At 46.6% G+C, this 15,974-nt stretch overlaps 1 protein-coding gene and 1 long non-coding RNA gene across 2 annotated transcripts in view; one reads left to right on the forward strand and one right to left on the reverse strand.

Moving 5' to 3' along the window:
- Positions 1-14,500, forward strand: LZTFL1 (leucine zipper transcription factor like 1). The gene is made up of 10 exons (XM_082705735.1): positions 1-171; positions 2,220-2,344; positions 5,446-5,640; positions 5,927-5,987; positions 7,111-7,182; positions 9,043-9,108; positions 9,195-9,272; positions 11,937-12,113; positions 12,848-12,951; positions 14,036-14,500. The coding sequence occupies exons 1-10, from the start codon at positions 169-171 to the stop codon at positions 14,052-14,054; spliced, it is 900 nt and encodes a 299-aa protein (XP_082561861.1). The 5' UTR covers positions 1-168; the 3' UTR covers positions 14,055-14,500.
- The window catches only part of LOC309851022, a 25,764-nt gene continuing 19,203 nt past the window's right edge, over positions 9,414-15,974 (reverse strand). The window contains exons 2-3 of the long non-coding RNA XR_014304591.1: positions 13,626-13,914; positions 9,414-9,611 (exon numbers count right to left, since the gene is read on the reverse strand). This is a non-coding gene — a long non-coding RNA (uncharacterized lncRNA). The remainder of the gene's footprint in view (positions 9,612-13,625; positions 13,915-15,974) is intronic.

Here is a 15,974-nt window from a genome sequence, read left to right on the forward strand (position 1 = left end):
GCAACACTCAGGGTCACGTGCCTCCGTTCCCATTAGCAACCGGAGGCTTCTAAACAAGTTGCCCTCCCTCCGCATCTTCCGCGGCCCAACCACCCGCGGCGACCCGGGGCTTGGCGGGGCTCCGCCTGGCCTCTCGGGCTTCTCTGGGCTGCGACTCTCGCCGCCGCCATGGTGAGTAGCCGGCCGGGAGCCACAGCGCGCGGAGGAGATGCGGAGCGGGGCCGAGGGAGGGCGTGGCTGCGTGAGCCCGCTCACGGGCCTCCCCGCTGGTCCCCAGAGTTCAGTTAACCTCGGCCGCAGCCCCTCCTGCAGACGAGCAGCCTCTCTCCGTCGCGTGGCGCCGCGTCCTTCCTCGCTCCCGCCTGGGACCAGTGGCCCAGGTCACAGCTCGAGGGAGCTGGAGGGAAAGGTCTCCTGCAGAAGGCGCAGGGCAGGCTTCTCTGTTCCTAAAACTCCCCAAGTTTCTGAAGACACACGCAGGCACACCATTTGGCGGCCTGAACAGTCATGTAGGATAACGAGTTGAGGAGGGAGAACGTGGTGGAATCTGGCTTTCCGGTGTGAGAGCGACATTAAAGAGTCCACACCGTCCACTTGACAGCCCAGGACACTTGAAGGATTCTTCTTTTGTTTGGACCTGTTCAGAAGAGGCTAGTTGTCCCGTGTGCTAAAATATATACATGCCTCCTTCCAGCGGATATAGGATGTCAGCTTAAATAGCAGCCCTACTTAGAGCCGTGCACAGTGTTCAGAAAAAGGGCTGAAACCCGAGTTGGGGCACCATTGAAATGGGCCACTGAAAGACGTCAGCAATGAAATGAATTTAACATTGTGGGTCAGCTGTACTCAAGTTAAAAACTAAGTAAAAGCTCCCAGGTGATCATAAAAGAAGTTGCTAGTGAGCTTTACAAAAGCAATTTGAGCAGCATATGGGTTTAAGGACTAGGGGAATAGCATGGGGATAGCATCAGTAGAAAGGGCGTGGAGAAATGCAAGGGTAGCTTTAGGGATTCTCAGGTTTGAGGCTTTTTGGGTTTAAGCATGAATAAAGTTTGTATATATAGCGTTCCCCATAGTCTGAGGGAAGAAGAAACCTGTGGAATGTTGAGAGGGGAAAATAATTGGTTAATCAAGTTCTCCAGGAGTCTGAAAGAGAACCAATTAAGGCCTGATGAAGAAGTGACCTTCAAAAGGAAGAACGCTTTTAAGTTCATCTGTTGGCACATATCTATTGCTTGGAGGCACTGTGCTTAGTACTGGGAACGGGGTTACCTCGGGGAACAGGGTGGGCAGGGTCCTGGCCTTTAGAGACATACGTCCTAAGGAAATCGAGTCTGCAGAGAGGAGGTGTGTGGCTGCAGGAGGGCCACTGTGAGCGACTTGGGAGTTGAAGGAGATCATGCCTGATTGCTAGCCTTGGTGTTGGAGGCATCCCAACCCTGTGTGTCCACAGTGACAAGCCTGAAAAAGGCTTGGAAGTTAGATCTTGGTCTCCTGTAGGAAGGCTATGATAAATGATAGATCATTATTCCTAAAATAAAGATCATTGCTGACTCATTTAGTCCCTGCATTAGATGTTCAATGGCATGATGTCCTTTTCAGCATAGCTATAAAATGAAAACTTCATTGATCTCTAGCTCATAGTTGTCAGACTCTCTGTTGGTTTAAAATAAAGACCCAATTACTGTCTGTTTCAAAACCAGATATATTTTTTAAAGCTCTATTAGCTAGGGTAAGGTTAAGTTGGTGTAGTAAATATTAAAAAAAAAAAAAAACCACCAAAAACAAAAACAGTGGCTTAAAGAATGCAGAAGTGTATTTTGCTCACTTAACAGCCATCTCACTAGTTATCTGAGGTCTGTAGGTCAGTGCTACTCCACAAAATCAGGAATGCCGGTCTCTTTCATCCTGCTATTTGCCCGACCCCTCCAGAGAAATATGTATGACAAAGACATGCCCACATCATAAGGCTCAGGCTTTGAAGATGGCCCACGTCTCTTCTGCTCCCATCCGTTACTGAGCAGTAGTCACGTGACCAGACCTGGCTGCGGGAAGAGCCGAGAAGCATCACCTAGTTGGGCGGCCATTTACCCAGGAAGAAGCAAAGAACAAAATTTGGTGGACATCTAGCAATCGCTACACCTGGATTTCTTGTATATTTTCATTGTTGGCTCCTTTGTCACATCTTCAAGACTAACGATTACTTCTCTCTGTTTTAGGCAGAGTTGGGCCTAAACGAGCACCATCAAAATGAAGTTATCAATTACATGCGTTTTGCTCGTTCAAAAAGAGGCCTGAGACTCAAAACTGTAGATTCCTGCTTCCAGGACCTCAAGGAGAGCAGGTATCAGAGGGCTTTAAGGAAACCCAGAGGGAAACATGGATCCTTTCGGGGAGCCGTAGTGGGGATGCTGTAGCAGAGACCGCACAGACCGTGGCTGAGATTACTGTGATCAGTTACTCACTGAGAGTAGCTACACCACGCCTTGTGGATATGTGAAATTCAAGAAAGTGGGTTGTGGTGGGAGGAATCTATTACTAGATATACACCCGTTAAAATTACGAGATTGCAAAGTTTCAGAAGAGCCCTCAGGAAGTAGTGAAATGCATGTAGGTTAGTGATCACCTTGTTGTATTAAAGATCCCAGAACTTTAATTACCAGAGTTATTAATGAAAGGATTAGAGTCGTAAGCTATGACAGTTAGCAAGAAAACCCCTACATAGTTCATACTGAAGAATTAGAAGGGGGTAAAATAGCAGAAGAACCTGAAAAACCATTAACTAACAGAAATTATTAGTAGATGATAATTTGTTGTGTTGAACCCGTCATTCAATATAATGAAGTCCATAGAAAATGCATGTTTGGGGCGCCTGGGTGGCTCAGTGGGTTGGGCCGCTGCCTTCTGCTCAGGTCATGATCTCAGGGTCCTCTGATGGAGTCCCACATCGGCCTCTCTGCTCAGCGGGGAGCCTGCTTCCTCCTCTCTCTCTCTGCCTGCCTCTCTGCCTACTTGTGATCTCTCTCTGTCAAATAAATAAATAAAATCTTTAAAAAAAAAAAAAAAAAGAAGAAGAAAATGTTAACAGAATAATAGCAATGGAGCTAATTATAACTCCTTAGTCTTTAAAAAAAAAATGCATGTTTGATCTAGAGAAAAACAGGGGAATCAGCGAAAGAAAAGGACTAAGTAATAAAGAGACATACGACTACTTGGGGGTCAGACTTTGGCACAGTTAAATGTCCGATGAGGTGGAAATGCCCAAGGCCTCCACGTGAGTGCTGAGTGTCACAAAGCCGTGCTCCACACTCAGTAATAGACAGTGTCAGCTCTAGGCCATTACCGAATACAATATGGTCAGCTGGTTTCCTAACCCCCAGCTGATTAAAGCAGCAGGTTCACTGGCCCAACTATGAGCCAGAAGAAGTACTTCAGTACTAACTTTATACATCGAGTACCTTAATTGTTCAAAGTCATGAACTTGGGTTGCAAAAAAAAAAAGTTGAAGCAGGAAGATTGTTAATATATTGAATAAAGACTTTCATCAAAAATAGTTAAAGTTTGGGTTTTTTTTTTTTAAGATTTTATTTATTTATTTGACAGAGAGAGATCACAAGTAGGCAGAAAGGCAGGCAGAGAGGAGGAAGCAGGCTCCCCACCGAGCAGAGAGCCAGATGCGGGGCTTGATCCCAGGACCCTGAGATCATGACCCGAGCCGAAGGCAGCGGCTTAACCCACTGAGCCACCCAGGCGCCCCAAAGTTTTGGGTTTTTTTAGACTGGTTAAAATCAGGCTAAATGAAATGCTGAAGAACGGTAAATCGAATACTGTTCACTTGGGTATAGTATAACTCTGGTAAGACTTTGTGGCCCCTGTCTTCATTATGTCCTTCTGGAAGTGAGGAAGAAAAACTGGGGCTGGGGGCCTTGCTTCTTATTTCCTGAGCAGCTAGAAGTGGGTCAGAACTGGGGGCAGGGCAGGGTGGGGTGAGACTTGGTGGGGGTAGGCGGGGAGGGGAGAGGCCCTTTTACTGCTGAACTTCCCTTGGAAGTAGGAGCCATGTGCAGTTGCTTTCTCGGGATTCAGCTGTCAGGCATGTTAACTGAGATTGCTGGAAATGATTGTGGGTCTGAGTCACCCCACTCCCCGCAGGACCAGCGGCTTACCACCTCCAAGCCTGCGCTCCCGTCTGTAAAGTGAGGGGATTGAAGAACATGGCTCTGAACTTCCCTCCCAGGTTCCATAGTGTAATGGTTAGCACTCTGGACTCTGAACTTCCCTCCAAACCCAAACACACTCTGTGCAAGAGTAGGTTTAATGCTACTGGTGATGTGATGAGTGGTCAGTGCTCAAGGAGCTTTTTTTTTTTAATTCAATTAATTAACATGTTGTACTATTAGTTTCAGAGGTCGAGGTCAGTGATTCATCAGTTGCACATAACCCCCAGTGGTCATTACATCATGAGCCCTCCTTAATCCCCATCACCCAATTACCCGCTCCCTCCCCCCTCACCCCTCCAGCTACCTTCAGTTTGTTTCCTGTGGTTAAGAGTCCATTATGGTTTGTCTCCCGCTCTGATTCCATCTTGTTTCATTTTTTCCTCTCTTCCACTGCGATCCTCTGTTTTGTTTCTTAAATTCCCCGTATGAGTGAAATCATACGGTAATTGTCATTCTCAGAGGAGCTTTTTTTTTTTTTTTAAGATTATTTATTTATTTATTTGACAGAGAGAGATCACAAGCAGGCAGAAAGGCAGGCAGAGAGAGAGGAGGAAGCAGGCTCCCTTCTGAGCCGAGAGCCCGATGTGGGACTCGATCCCAGGACCCTGAGATCATGACTTGAGCCGAAGGCAGTGGCTTAACCCACTGAGCCACCCAGGCACCCTCAGAGGAGCTTTAACTAAGAGAAGTCGGTTTCTTTTTCATTGGGGCCTAGATGCTAAGAGAAGCAACATGTAATTGACCGCTGATTTTCTTACACTCATTTACTCTCATGTGGGTAGTTCATACAATTATTGAAAAGCTAAACAAATAATAGAAAGAAAAGAGAAACAACACCTTCCAGATGACTTTTGAAACCACTAAATGGGCTAAGACTAATTTTAGCAGAGATCAAAGTAGAAAAAATTTTAAACTGAAAAACTAAAGAAAAGCGTGAATGTTTGGGGGACTATTTGCGACTATGGACCTCGTATTAGAGGATGTGCTCATCCACTGCATGATCATTTAAGTAGACCTCAAAGATTACCCGAGCTTAGAAGAAAACTAACTGAGCTTGAATTATTTTTAGTGTGTCTTATTAAGAAAGAAGATCGTTCCCAGAGAGATTTCCACTATAACCCTTGAACCCTTCCGATGACGTGAATGTGGGTTTCTTAATTTTGTTGTATTTGATAAACAGTCTGGGTTGTTTCTCCTGAAGCCCGGGACTGTGGCTGTTTTTCAGGCTGGTGGAGGAGACCTTCACTGTAGACGAGGTCTCCGAGGTCCTGAGCGGGCTGCAGGCTGTGGTCTACAGCGAGGTGGAGTCTGAGCTCATCAACACAGCCCACACCAACGTCCTGCTCCTGCGGCAGCTCTTCTCCCAGGCTGAGAAGTGGTACCTCAAGCTACAGACCGATATCTCTGAACTTGAAAACAGGTACCCACATCTGTACCTGCAGTTAGGGTAGGAGGGGCCCCGGCAGGATCTCAAAAGTTAGCGAACGCCTTTGCCGTTCTTAAGACTGGCGTGTGAGAAAGTCTGGGGGGGAGCAGCAACGAAGCATCTGGTCACCGAGTGGTCTCTTAGGTGCAGGAGGCTGGAATATTCCAGTTTGCATCTGCCCTGTGGTAGTAGATCGGGACCAGTGATTTTATTTTTCTGGGTGTGTGGTCCAGATCTAGTCTAAATGAACTTTTTTTTCATATTTGTTTTTATCTTCAAGAGAATTATTGGAACAAGTTGCAGAATTTGAAAAAGCAGAATTTACATCTTCCAATAAAAAGGTAATTTTTGGTCATTCTGAGTTCATTTCTGAACAGCCGGTATTTCAAATCCTGAAGTTGCGCAGAGCAGTCAGGGGTGAAAGTGAAAACCATCAAGGAAGAGCCTTCAGTTCAAGAGCAAACCTCACAGATTGCCTCGTATTTTCAGGCAAAAAAAAAAAAGGAACATTTTGGAAGGAACTCTGGAAACCTGCTTCAGTCTCCTCTTGCTCACTTGTGTGTGCTCTCTCTGACACACACACACACACACACACACACCCCACCCCCCCCCATCCCCGCCACAGTCCATCTTACTCCCCGCCCTATAAACTCTTCACTGGGTTGACGCTCAGCACGGGCGTCGGTCCTGGTCCTATCTCTCCCGCCGGGTGACCTTGAACAGGTTGCCTCCGTCACTGAGCCCTGTTTTCCCCATCTGTTAAGTGGACACAGTCCTCGCCGTGACTCTTGACCTGCTTCTCTTTTCAAACATTGTCATCGTGTGCAGTGACCACCTCACACGGCGTCGGGCGGGCGCCCCGCAAACGCTCCCTGGTGTCCGAGTGAGAGGAACGGTGCTGACATGAGCCCATGAACAGACACGTAAAACACAATTTTCCAGTGATTCACTTGGAACATAATTCTGGCTAAGAAATGTCTGGGGCGGAGGGTGTGGATTCACCTGTTTTTAATGCATATCGCTGAGCGGCCGCAGTATTTGCGGCAAGTTACTCCTCACCCGCGGCGTAGCCACAGGTGACCGTTTTCCCCGACGCGGGTTCAGGCAGAAGTCTGTTCCAACCCCCACATGTTAAAACTCCCGTCTCTAGAGGCTGGCGTCTGTATCTGCTCTGGTTTCCAGCACCTTCCATCCTGCCTTTCTTCCCTCCTTTCCCTTCCATCTGAATTTATTTAAAAGGATTTGGGGAGGACAGGTTCCCTCACATCCCTAATCTGTTTGGGGCACTGCAGGGCAGGCACTGCCCTTGTCACTGGGGTGTAGCAGAGAACCAAACCTACAAAAACCCCCGCGCTGTGGAGTTGGCACCCCCATGGATATGTTTTTACAGTGTTTTTTGCTTAGAATGTGCAAGTGTTGAGTGATTACATGTGATTTTGGTTTGATTTCTGTATTTTGTGTCAGCCCATCGTAGAGACCATGAAGCCCAAACTCGCTCCACTTAATGAGGGCGGAAGCACGGAACTCCTGAACAAGGTAATGTCCTCGTGGCAAGAAAGCCAGACCCTCTCCCTCGGCCCTCGCACGGCCTGCACAGCTGGAGGGTGGGGAAACTGAGGGAGGAGGTGGCGCGTTCGGGCCGCGGTCCACTGAGGGTGCTCAGTCCACTGTAGTCGTTCTGCTTCGTGGTGCCATGGGCCAGAAGAGGGCACTCACCTTCCAGAAAGTCTGAAGCAGCTCTTGATTTCATCATTTTGTGGTGACACGAAGGGCATGGCGTTTTGGACAGTGTTTTATTAATGGACATTTGAAGTTTATGATCTACAATAGCAAGGATGGGGTTTTGAATTAGGAGGTTTATAAAAGTTAACTACCAATATACAAGTATTTGTCATGGCTCCTGTATTCTCAACATTGTGCCAGATGTTATTAGATGAAAAGCAGTATAATACGGAGTCTTTTGTCCTCAAAAACCTTATCGTTTCATTGAGAAGGGAGAATTAATATTCTGGAAGCGGGATTGCTACCCGTCTGCCCAGGGTGGCTGAGAAGACACTGTTCATGTGGATGTGAGCAGCAGAGGACAGACTTTGGGGGGAGGTGGTCCCTGAGCTGGGCTGAAGGCTGAAGACGGATGAAATTGTCAGAGGGAAGAAGGGGGCATGGCAGACAGGGCAGTGGTGTGGGCAGCTGTGAGAGGCAGAAAGAAGAGTGCTGTGACTTGGCACAGAGTCCATGTTCTCTGACAGGGCCGATGTATGTGTTGGAGCTCAGGGAGGCAGGGGACTGGGCTCACAGCTGACTCTCGTGATGGAGCTGCTTGGAGCAAAGGCCTGAGGCCTCAGGTCAGGCAGAAGCATCTAGGGTCTTGGGCAGAGTGTGGCACTGATAGAGACTGTGTTTTAGGATAAGTACCTGTGGCAGGCTGTGTCAGCTGGGAAAAGACCCAAGAGTGGCAGGATCAGCTGGTGAGAGGTGGGACGAGAGGGCTGAGGACAGAGGCCTGAAGGGAGCCCGAGAGACCGGGGAAGAGGCTTAGAGCCGCAGGTGACGCACCGGTGTGGAGACAAGTGGGCTGGGTGGGACGAGAATCACACCAGTGACCAGAACATGCAGGTGTTCGAGCTCTTCTAGAATTTCAACTTAATTTTGGGGGCGCCTGGGTGGCTCAGTCGGTTAAGTGGCTGCCTTCGGCTCAGGTCATGATCCCAGTGTCCTGTGATCAAGCCCCACGTTGGGCTCTCTGCTCAACGGGGAGCCTGCTTCTCCCTCTGCCTCTCTCTCTGCTTACTTGTTCTTGTTCTCTCTCTCTCTCTGCCGAACAAATAAATAAACAAACAAACTTAAATTTTGCAATTCAATTTTGAGGTGAAACACTTTCAAGTATTAAAAATACCACAGTTAGGGGCACCTGGGTGGCTCAGTGGGTTAAGCCGCTGCTTTCAGCTCAGGTCATGATCCAGGGTCCTGGGATCGAGTTCCGCATCGGGCTCTCTGCTCCGCAGGGAGCCTGCTTCCCTCTCTCTCTCTGCCTGCCTCTCTGTCTACTTGTGATCTCTCTCTGTCAAATAAATAAATAAAATCTTAAAAATAATAATAATAATAATAATAATAATAAAAATACCACAGTTAAAATAATAAACCTGAATTGGGGCGCCTGGGTGGCTCAGTGGGTTGAGCCTCTGCCTTCGGCTTGGGTCATGATCCCAGGGTACTGGGATCAAGCCCTGCATCCTCTGCTAAACACTCCCCAGGGTCATGAGTTCGAGCCACCCTGCTTCCTCCTCTCTCTCTGTCTGCCTCTCTGCCTACTTGTGATCTCTGTCTGTCAAATAAATAAATAAAATCTTTTTAAAAAAATCAAAAAAAATAATAAACCTGAATTTACCCACAAAGGAAATTTCCAGACTTCAAGAAGAGAACGAGAAATTGAAGTCAAGGCTGAAGACCATTGAAATGCAGGTAACTGAGAAGTACTTTGACAAAAATATTGGAAGCATTGCCTACGGACTGAATATTGAATGTGTGTTGCTTAAATCTGATTATAGGCAACGCATGCATTAGATGAGAAGTCACGGCTAGAAAGAGCACTGCAGGATTTACAGCTCGACCAGGGAAATCAAAAGGTGAGAGAAGTTTTAAAGGTAGGCAGTAATACTGTAATAGCTTTGTGACAGTGGATCACTGCACTGATCATGGGGGTCCCTGTGTTGGTCACCTGAAAATGATAGGGCATTGCATATCAATTATACTTTAATTTTTTAAAAAAATGTGTAATCAACTTTTAGCTTTCTTTTTCACATTTTTCAAGTAGAATAAAGTTACAAACTTAATATGAAGTGTTGAGGGGCACCTGGGTGGCTCAGTTGGGCGTCCGACTCTTGATCTCACTCAGGTCTTGATCTCAGGGTCATGAGTTCGAGCCTTGCCTTGGGCTGCACAGTGGGCTCCACAAGGGCATGGAGCTACTTAAAAAGAAGAAGTCTTAGTTACTGTTTGTTATGGCCCTTCCCTTCCACTCCCTGAGAAGGGTGCCACTGTTGTCCTGCCTCGGGACACCCCCGTCCAGGAAAGGCTGGGGTGAGGGGTGTTGCCGGGGCAGCGACACAGCTCACATGTTCCCCATGTCCCCAGAGCCCCCTAGCACACAGATATGCTGAAGTTTTAAGTTCCTCCCCCTTTTACCTTGACATTGCACTTACAGTGGGGGGAAAGGAGGTGAAGAAAGAAAGACGTTTTAGTTCATTGGATGTGTATTTGGTTTTGTTATGCAGAGCTCATTATTAGTGAAGTCGGCCTTGGGTGAGTATGACAAAAGAGAATGAATTTACGGGGTCTGCATCTTCACAACCCCCATGTCTGGGGGGGCTCGTGTGATGCGCTGAAACACGGGCTGGGTCTCCAGGCCTGTCTCGGTGGGTCTGTGAGGCTCGCTCCCGCTGTGGGAAGTTCGCACAGACAGAGTTCTGTCTCCCGTGGCCTTCCCATCGGCACCAGATGCTGGAACAGACTTCCTGTCCCCAGGCCATGTAAGTGGCTTTGCAGGGTGGCTCTGGCTTTTCCCGTGGTTGTACTATCCTTGCCTGTGTCTGCTAAACACTCCCTAGACTGACTTTGCTAGACTTCTATTGTTAACAGTTTTTTTTTTTAAGATTTTATTTATTTGTCAGAGAGCCGGGCACCTGGGTGGCTCAGTGGGTTAAGCCGCTGCCTTCGGCTCGGGTCATGATCTCAGGGTCCTGGGATCGAGTCCCGCATCGGGCTCTCTGCTCAGCAGGGAGCCTGCTTCCTCCTCTCTCTCTTTGCCTGCCTCTCTGCCTACTTGTGATCTCTCTCTGTCAAATAAATAAATAAAATCTTTAAAAAAAAATTATTTTTTTTTATTTGTCAGAGAGCCAGTGAGCTCAAATTGGGGGAGGAGCAGCAGGAGAGGGAGAAGCAGACTCCTCACTGAGCTGGGAGCCTGAGTGGGGCCCGATCCCAGGACCCTGAGATCATGACCTGAGCCGAAGGCAGAGGCTTAACCGATGGAGCCAGCCAGGCATCCCTCTTGTTACACTTTTTTATGGAAAAATTCGAACACACAGAACAGTAGGGGGACCAGGACAATACACGCCCTGTACCTGTCACTCGGCTTTACTGATGACCAGGGCTTGGCCTGTCTGGTTCCTCATTTCCCTCCTCTTCTCCCTCCCACCATGTTTTTTTGAAGCAGATCTCAGACATTACATCATTTCGTCTGTAGAGATTTTAAAATAGGAATATTAAAAAAATAATAATAAAATAGGAAGATAATTCTTAGATGACTAAAAAAAAAAAAAGGAAAATAAATATGGTTTTCAATGCTATTTAAAGGACCATAGATTTATAGAACACAGAGCTACATACTTCAGAATGGCTTTCTAATTTCTCAAAAGTAAAACTGTTTCAAACATTTTTAGATAATGAATTTGTTTTTAAAGCCATTTTGGACTTTGTTCCAATTTTACATTTCAGACTTTAGCAAAAGCAAAATGTGTACATGCTTTCACTAGCTGTGATGAAGTAAAATCTTTTTAAAAGACCAGATTTCAAAAATGAGTGAGGAATTTTGTTGGTAATACTGCTTCTCCTTCACATGTAGCAATTAGAGACCATTTTCCTGTTTAGTAATGCAACTTTTTTCTATTACAAATTTATCCAGTCATAGACAAGATCCAGCTGACAGAGTGTACAAACATGCCTATCACATTAATACAAAAAAAAAAACCCTTAAGATCTTATAAATTTAGCAAGTCATATAATCAGTAAGCATTGATTAGGCTCTCATATTTTAATGTAAATAGTGACTAAGATATAGATTAAATTTTTGATATAAACTCTGTAAGTCTATTATTTTTCCATCTGTATCATTCAAAATTCTTCACCAGGATTTTTTTTTTTAACCTGACTTTTCAAAACCGAAACATGTTTGCCTTTCCCTACCCGGGGACACACAACCTTGTTAGACTTAGGATCGCACCTCTCTCCTGTACCTCTTTGGAATTCCAGCAATTTGTAAATGATATTTTACATGTCTGGAGTTGAGTGACCACTGAGTGTCGGCCAGGTACACGGGGGCTGAGGGTGAGCTGGGCCCACCGGTGACCCTCTAGGAGCAGGAGTTTACCCAGGATGGTGGGGGGCCAGGGAGTCTGGGGGCCGACACGCACACACACAGCATTCCTATCACAACACCAAATCACTGTTGTGCAACAGTCACCATCTGGGATGTCAACATGAAATTATGTCAGTGCGTATATCTTTCATAGGATTTTATAAAAGCCCAAGATCTGAATGACTTGGAGAACACAGTAGCTGCTTTGAAGAGTGAGTTTCAGAAGACACTTAACGACAAGACAGAAAACCAGAAGTCCCTGGAGGAGAATCTGGCGACCGCCAAGCACGACCTACTCAGGGTTCAGGAGCAGCTGAGCATGGCTGAAAAGGTCAGGTTTGTCTGCATGCGTCTACCTCGCTGAGGAACAGGGGTCACCGAGGGACCCACGCTGGAGGCCAGCCATAGATTTTCCTTACCTTTTCTCACGGTATTGGCCAATACATGTTCGAGAATTATCATTTCCGGGCATTGAGATCCTTCTGTGTTTGGCACTAAGATATCTATGATAATAGAAAATTGCCACTCCTTTGGAATGGTCAGAGACTCGGCCACGGATAGCCTATGTGAGCAGCGCCGCACCTCCGTGTTGCCCGGCCCCCTACAGCCCAGCATAGGGATGGCTGACTTCTCTTGAAAGGATTATACCCCTTGTTTTTAATTTCTATGAAATATGTAGAGAACAGTGTTCTTCAGTTTAGGGATGAGACTTTAAGCACATGGGAGCTAAAATGTAACTGAACGAAAAATCCTCCTCCTAGAATACTGATGCCATGTTGGGATTCTCGGGAAAGAACATGCATATTTCACCTGAGAATTAGTTTACTGTTTCAAACAGATTTCTCACTATCCTTAGTTACATGCTAACAATGTTGCTGTTTTCTTGGGAGGAATGTATTTTTAAAATTTGCAGTCTTAATTTTATGTAAGTATATTCTAAAAAGAAATTTGAAAATAATATAAAAGTATTAGTAAAATTAGAGCTAAAGTATACATGTTTATGAGATGTGTTATTTCTCTCCGTCTCCATTTCGTAGTAATGGACCGATGTTTTTCACTGTGCAGGAATTAGAAAAGAAATTCCAACAAACAACAGCTTACCGAAACATGAAAGAGATTCTCACCAAGAAGAATGACCAAATCAAAGACCTGAGGCGAAGACTGGCCAAGTAAGCCTTGCAGATCCCGTGCGGCTCTTGGTTTTGTCTCACTGCCAGATCGCTGTGTGTTTGTCACTAAATCTCAGTTTGTGTCCAGAGAGGCCAGACCGGGGGTGCTTGGTGTCCCCTAGTCTAGAAGCCTGCATTTGAGGAGCACAGAGGAGGTCTGGCCAGGCTGTCCGCACTGCCCTTGAGGGCTTCGGTGGAGGTTCTGAGGGACTTTAGACACACATGCACATGCACACACATGGCCACACTGGGCTACCCTTGGCAATGTATTCCTTTAAGCAGGACAACAGAAAGGAAACCCAGCAAGCTTCCAGGGCATCCTTGGGCATTTCTCCTCAGGAATGTCCTCAGGAGCCTAGGGCCTGGTCGTCCTGTGCCCGCCCTCAGCGACAGTTCAGGTGCTTGAGAACGCGGTCCCTGCAAGTGGGTGCCCTTGCCAGCCTGGCTTAGAGCCCCATGAGCCACAGAGCACCGGGTCCCTAACCATGCACTGTCTTGGGATGGGAGGGACGTGTGCCATTCCCAGAGCTCAGCGCCCAGAGCGGGGACCCTGCGGCCGCGCCCCCGCCACACAGTCACAGCTCAAGCCCAGTCCTCCAGGCCCACGTGGGCTCCACTCCTCGGGCTCATGTCTGTCCTCCGCGGTTTGCTCCGGAAACTCTGTGGCCTCTTACCTTAATCAGGGCTCCAGGGGGAACAGAGCGAGGGCGTAAACCCCAGATCCACTTCGTCTGTAGAGGAGGAGGGTCTGTTAACCTTGTCCTCGCGTCGCCCCATCAGCACTTTGTGACTGTCCGACGACTCAGATCATTACGAAGTCTGCTGTCCTCAGCTGTCTTGGGTCTAAATGTCAGCTCCAGAGACTCGGAGTCCGAGGTGGACTTGCACTTCTCTGTCCTTCGTCCCCACTGGGGGAGCCCCACACGGTGCCGTGGCGGTCTCTGACGTCCCCCTGTAGTGATTCTAAGTGAAAAATGCACTGTGACTGGGGTGGTCGCTGGAGAGCTGGCGGGTCAACTCACGGGGGAGCAATGAGTATCATGTCATTGTTTATGGTCTTAACAGAATTTTCATCTCTTTGCAGGTACGAACCTGAAGATTAAAACCCAAAGAAGATTTCTCCTGGAAGCCGCCAGCACGTGGAAGCACAAGCCGGTTCACCCCTCAGTCATGTATTTTGAAGCAGTTTGTTATATTCCCTCTCTTTATTTTTCTAATATATAGACTTGGCTTCTGATATTTAGAACGAGACTTCTGTTCCAGTTCCCTACTTGAGAAGACGGGAACCTACTGACCGACTCTTGCCGGTCCCCCCAGAGCCCTCTGAGCGCTCCTGAGTCTTCGTTCCGATGCAGTGAGAATTCTTTATTAGTCAAGAAGAGATGGTTAGGGTAGGAAGAAGAGTCTTAGCTGTTTGCATTAGTATGAAAAGCACCCGTTTCAGTAAATGTTAGAGCAGCGTTGTCTATTCTTGTACGTTCCCCAGAGCAAAAATACAAACAGTTATTAAAGAGAGTTACTACAAATAAACCTGATTTTTCAAAATCAAGTTCATTTTCTCTATTTCATTTTAAAATACGAATGCACTGAAAATATGCCTACTAACTTTTGTAGGCAGCATTTTTATCAATTATAAGAAAAATTAATAGCAAACAGGATCTGATTAACTTCAGTCTCTCTAGCTAAACTCTGTAATTATCAGAGGATGTGCAGACATTTTTTTTTAAAGATTTTATTTATTTATTTGACAGAGATCACAAGCAGGCAGAGAGGCAGGCAAAGAGAGAGGGGGAGGCAGGCTCCCTGCTGAGCAAAGAGCCCCATACAGGGCTTGATCTCAGGACCCTTGGATCATGACCTGAGCCGAAGGCAGAGGCTTTAACGCACTGGGCCACCCAGGCGTCCCCCCACCCCCATGCAGACATTTTTTCAACCCCACCTAGTCACGAATCTGGATCGCTGAAGTCAGGTGCATCCATACTTCTACAGTTGAGAAAGTCTCTAGACTCAGAATAAATATAATCTTTATACCTCAGTCGTCTAGAATATTCTCTTAAATTATGACTTATGTTCCAGTTAGCAGACCTAAGATTCAACTTCTGATTGTTGTTCATTTATTTGTATGCATCTAGAGTAACTGCATTTTCAAGGGGTTCTTATTCTGTTTCCATGGGTTCTGCTTTTATTCTGGAGTGATTTTGGATAAAGCATTAAAATCATTAAATCATTAAAAATGAGGCCTCAGGGCGCCTGGGTGGCTAGGTGGGTTAAGCCGCTGCCTTCGGCTCAGGTCATGATCTCAGGGTCCCGGGATCGAGTCCCACATCAGGCTCTCTGCTCAGCAGGGAGCCTGCTTCCTCCTCTCTCTCTCTCTCTCTGCCTGCCTCTCTGCCTACTTGTGATCTCCCTCTGTAAAATAAATAAATAAAATCTTTAAAAAAAAAAAAAATGAGGCCTCAATCTCCGCAGTCATGTAGTGCAGTGATTTGCCATAAAGGTAAATAAAATAAGGTGCACAAAGCAGTAATGCATCAGAAGGAAAGGACTGACTTTTGTCACGTTTAGAAAGTAACTGTTTGCATTTCCAGAAGCAGAGCGTCACGCCTGAAGGAAGTGCAGTCTGCTGAGAGGTCATCCCACTTGCACAAATGAAGATTTTATTCACCAAGAAGGGTTCACCGATCAGACAATAAGGCTCATTATTTTTATTCAAGCTTGTAATACTAGCCTTGAACTTGCTGTTTTTCTTAGAGGCTTGGTGTTAAAACACCGAAAGAACAAATGATAAAGGGTAAGACCAATGACCTCCCCTGAAAAGGACACAGAAGGCAGTCTTAAAAAGAAGAACGAATCAGAGAAGGGAGGGAAAAATCCAACAGGCCAGCATCTAGTGCATAATCTCTCCCCACCGGCCTCTCACCGTTCAGGTCACTTGTGAATCTCTCTTCCTTCTAGAGTTTTTACCCGCCTAGTTCTTTAGCCCCAAGTTGATACTCTCTCCAAAGATCTATCCCATTCCTTAA

The sequence above is a fragment of the Mustela nivalis genome (assembly GCF_964662115.1).
Source record: "Mustela nivalis genome assembly, chromosome: 1".
In the NCBI taxonomy this organism is placed as follows: Eukaryota; Metazoa; Chordata; class Mammalia; order Carnivora; family Mustelidae; genus Mustela; species Mustela nivalis.

Coding starts and splice junctions, on each gene's coding strand:
- LZTFL1 (XM_082705735.1), top strand. Junction 5,988..7,110: donor TTACATCTTCCAATAAAAAG/GTAATTTTTGGT, acceptor ATTTTGTGTCAG/CCCATCGTAGAGACCATGAA. Junction 12,114..12,847: donor AGCTGAGCATGGCTGAAAAG/GTCAGGTTTGTC, acceptor TTCACTGTGCAG/GAATTAGAAAAGAAATTCCA.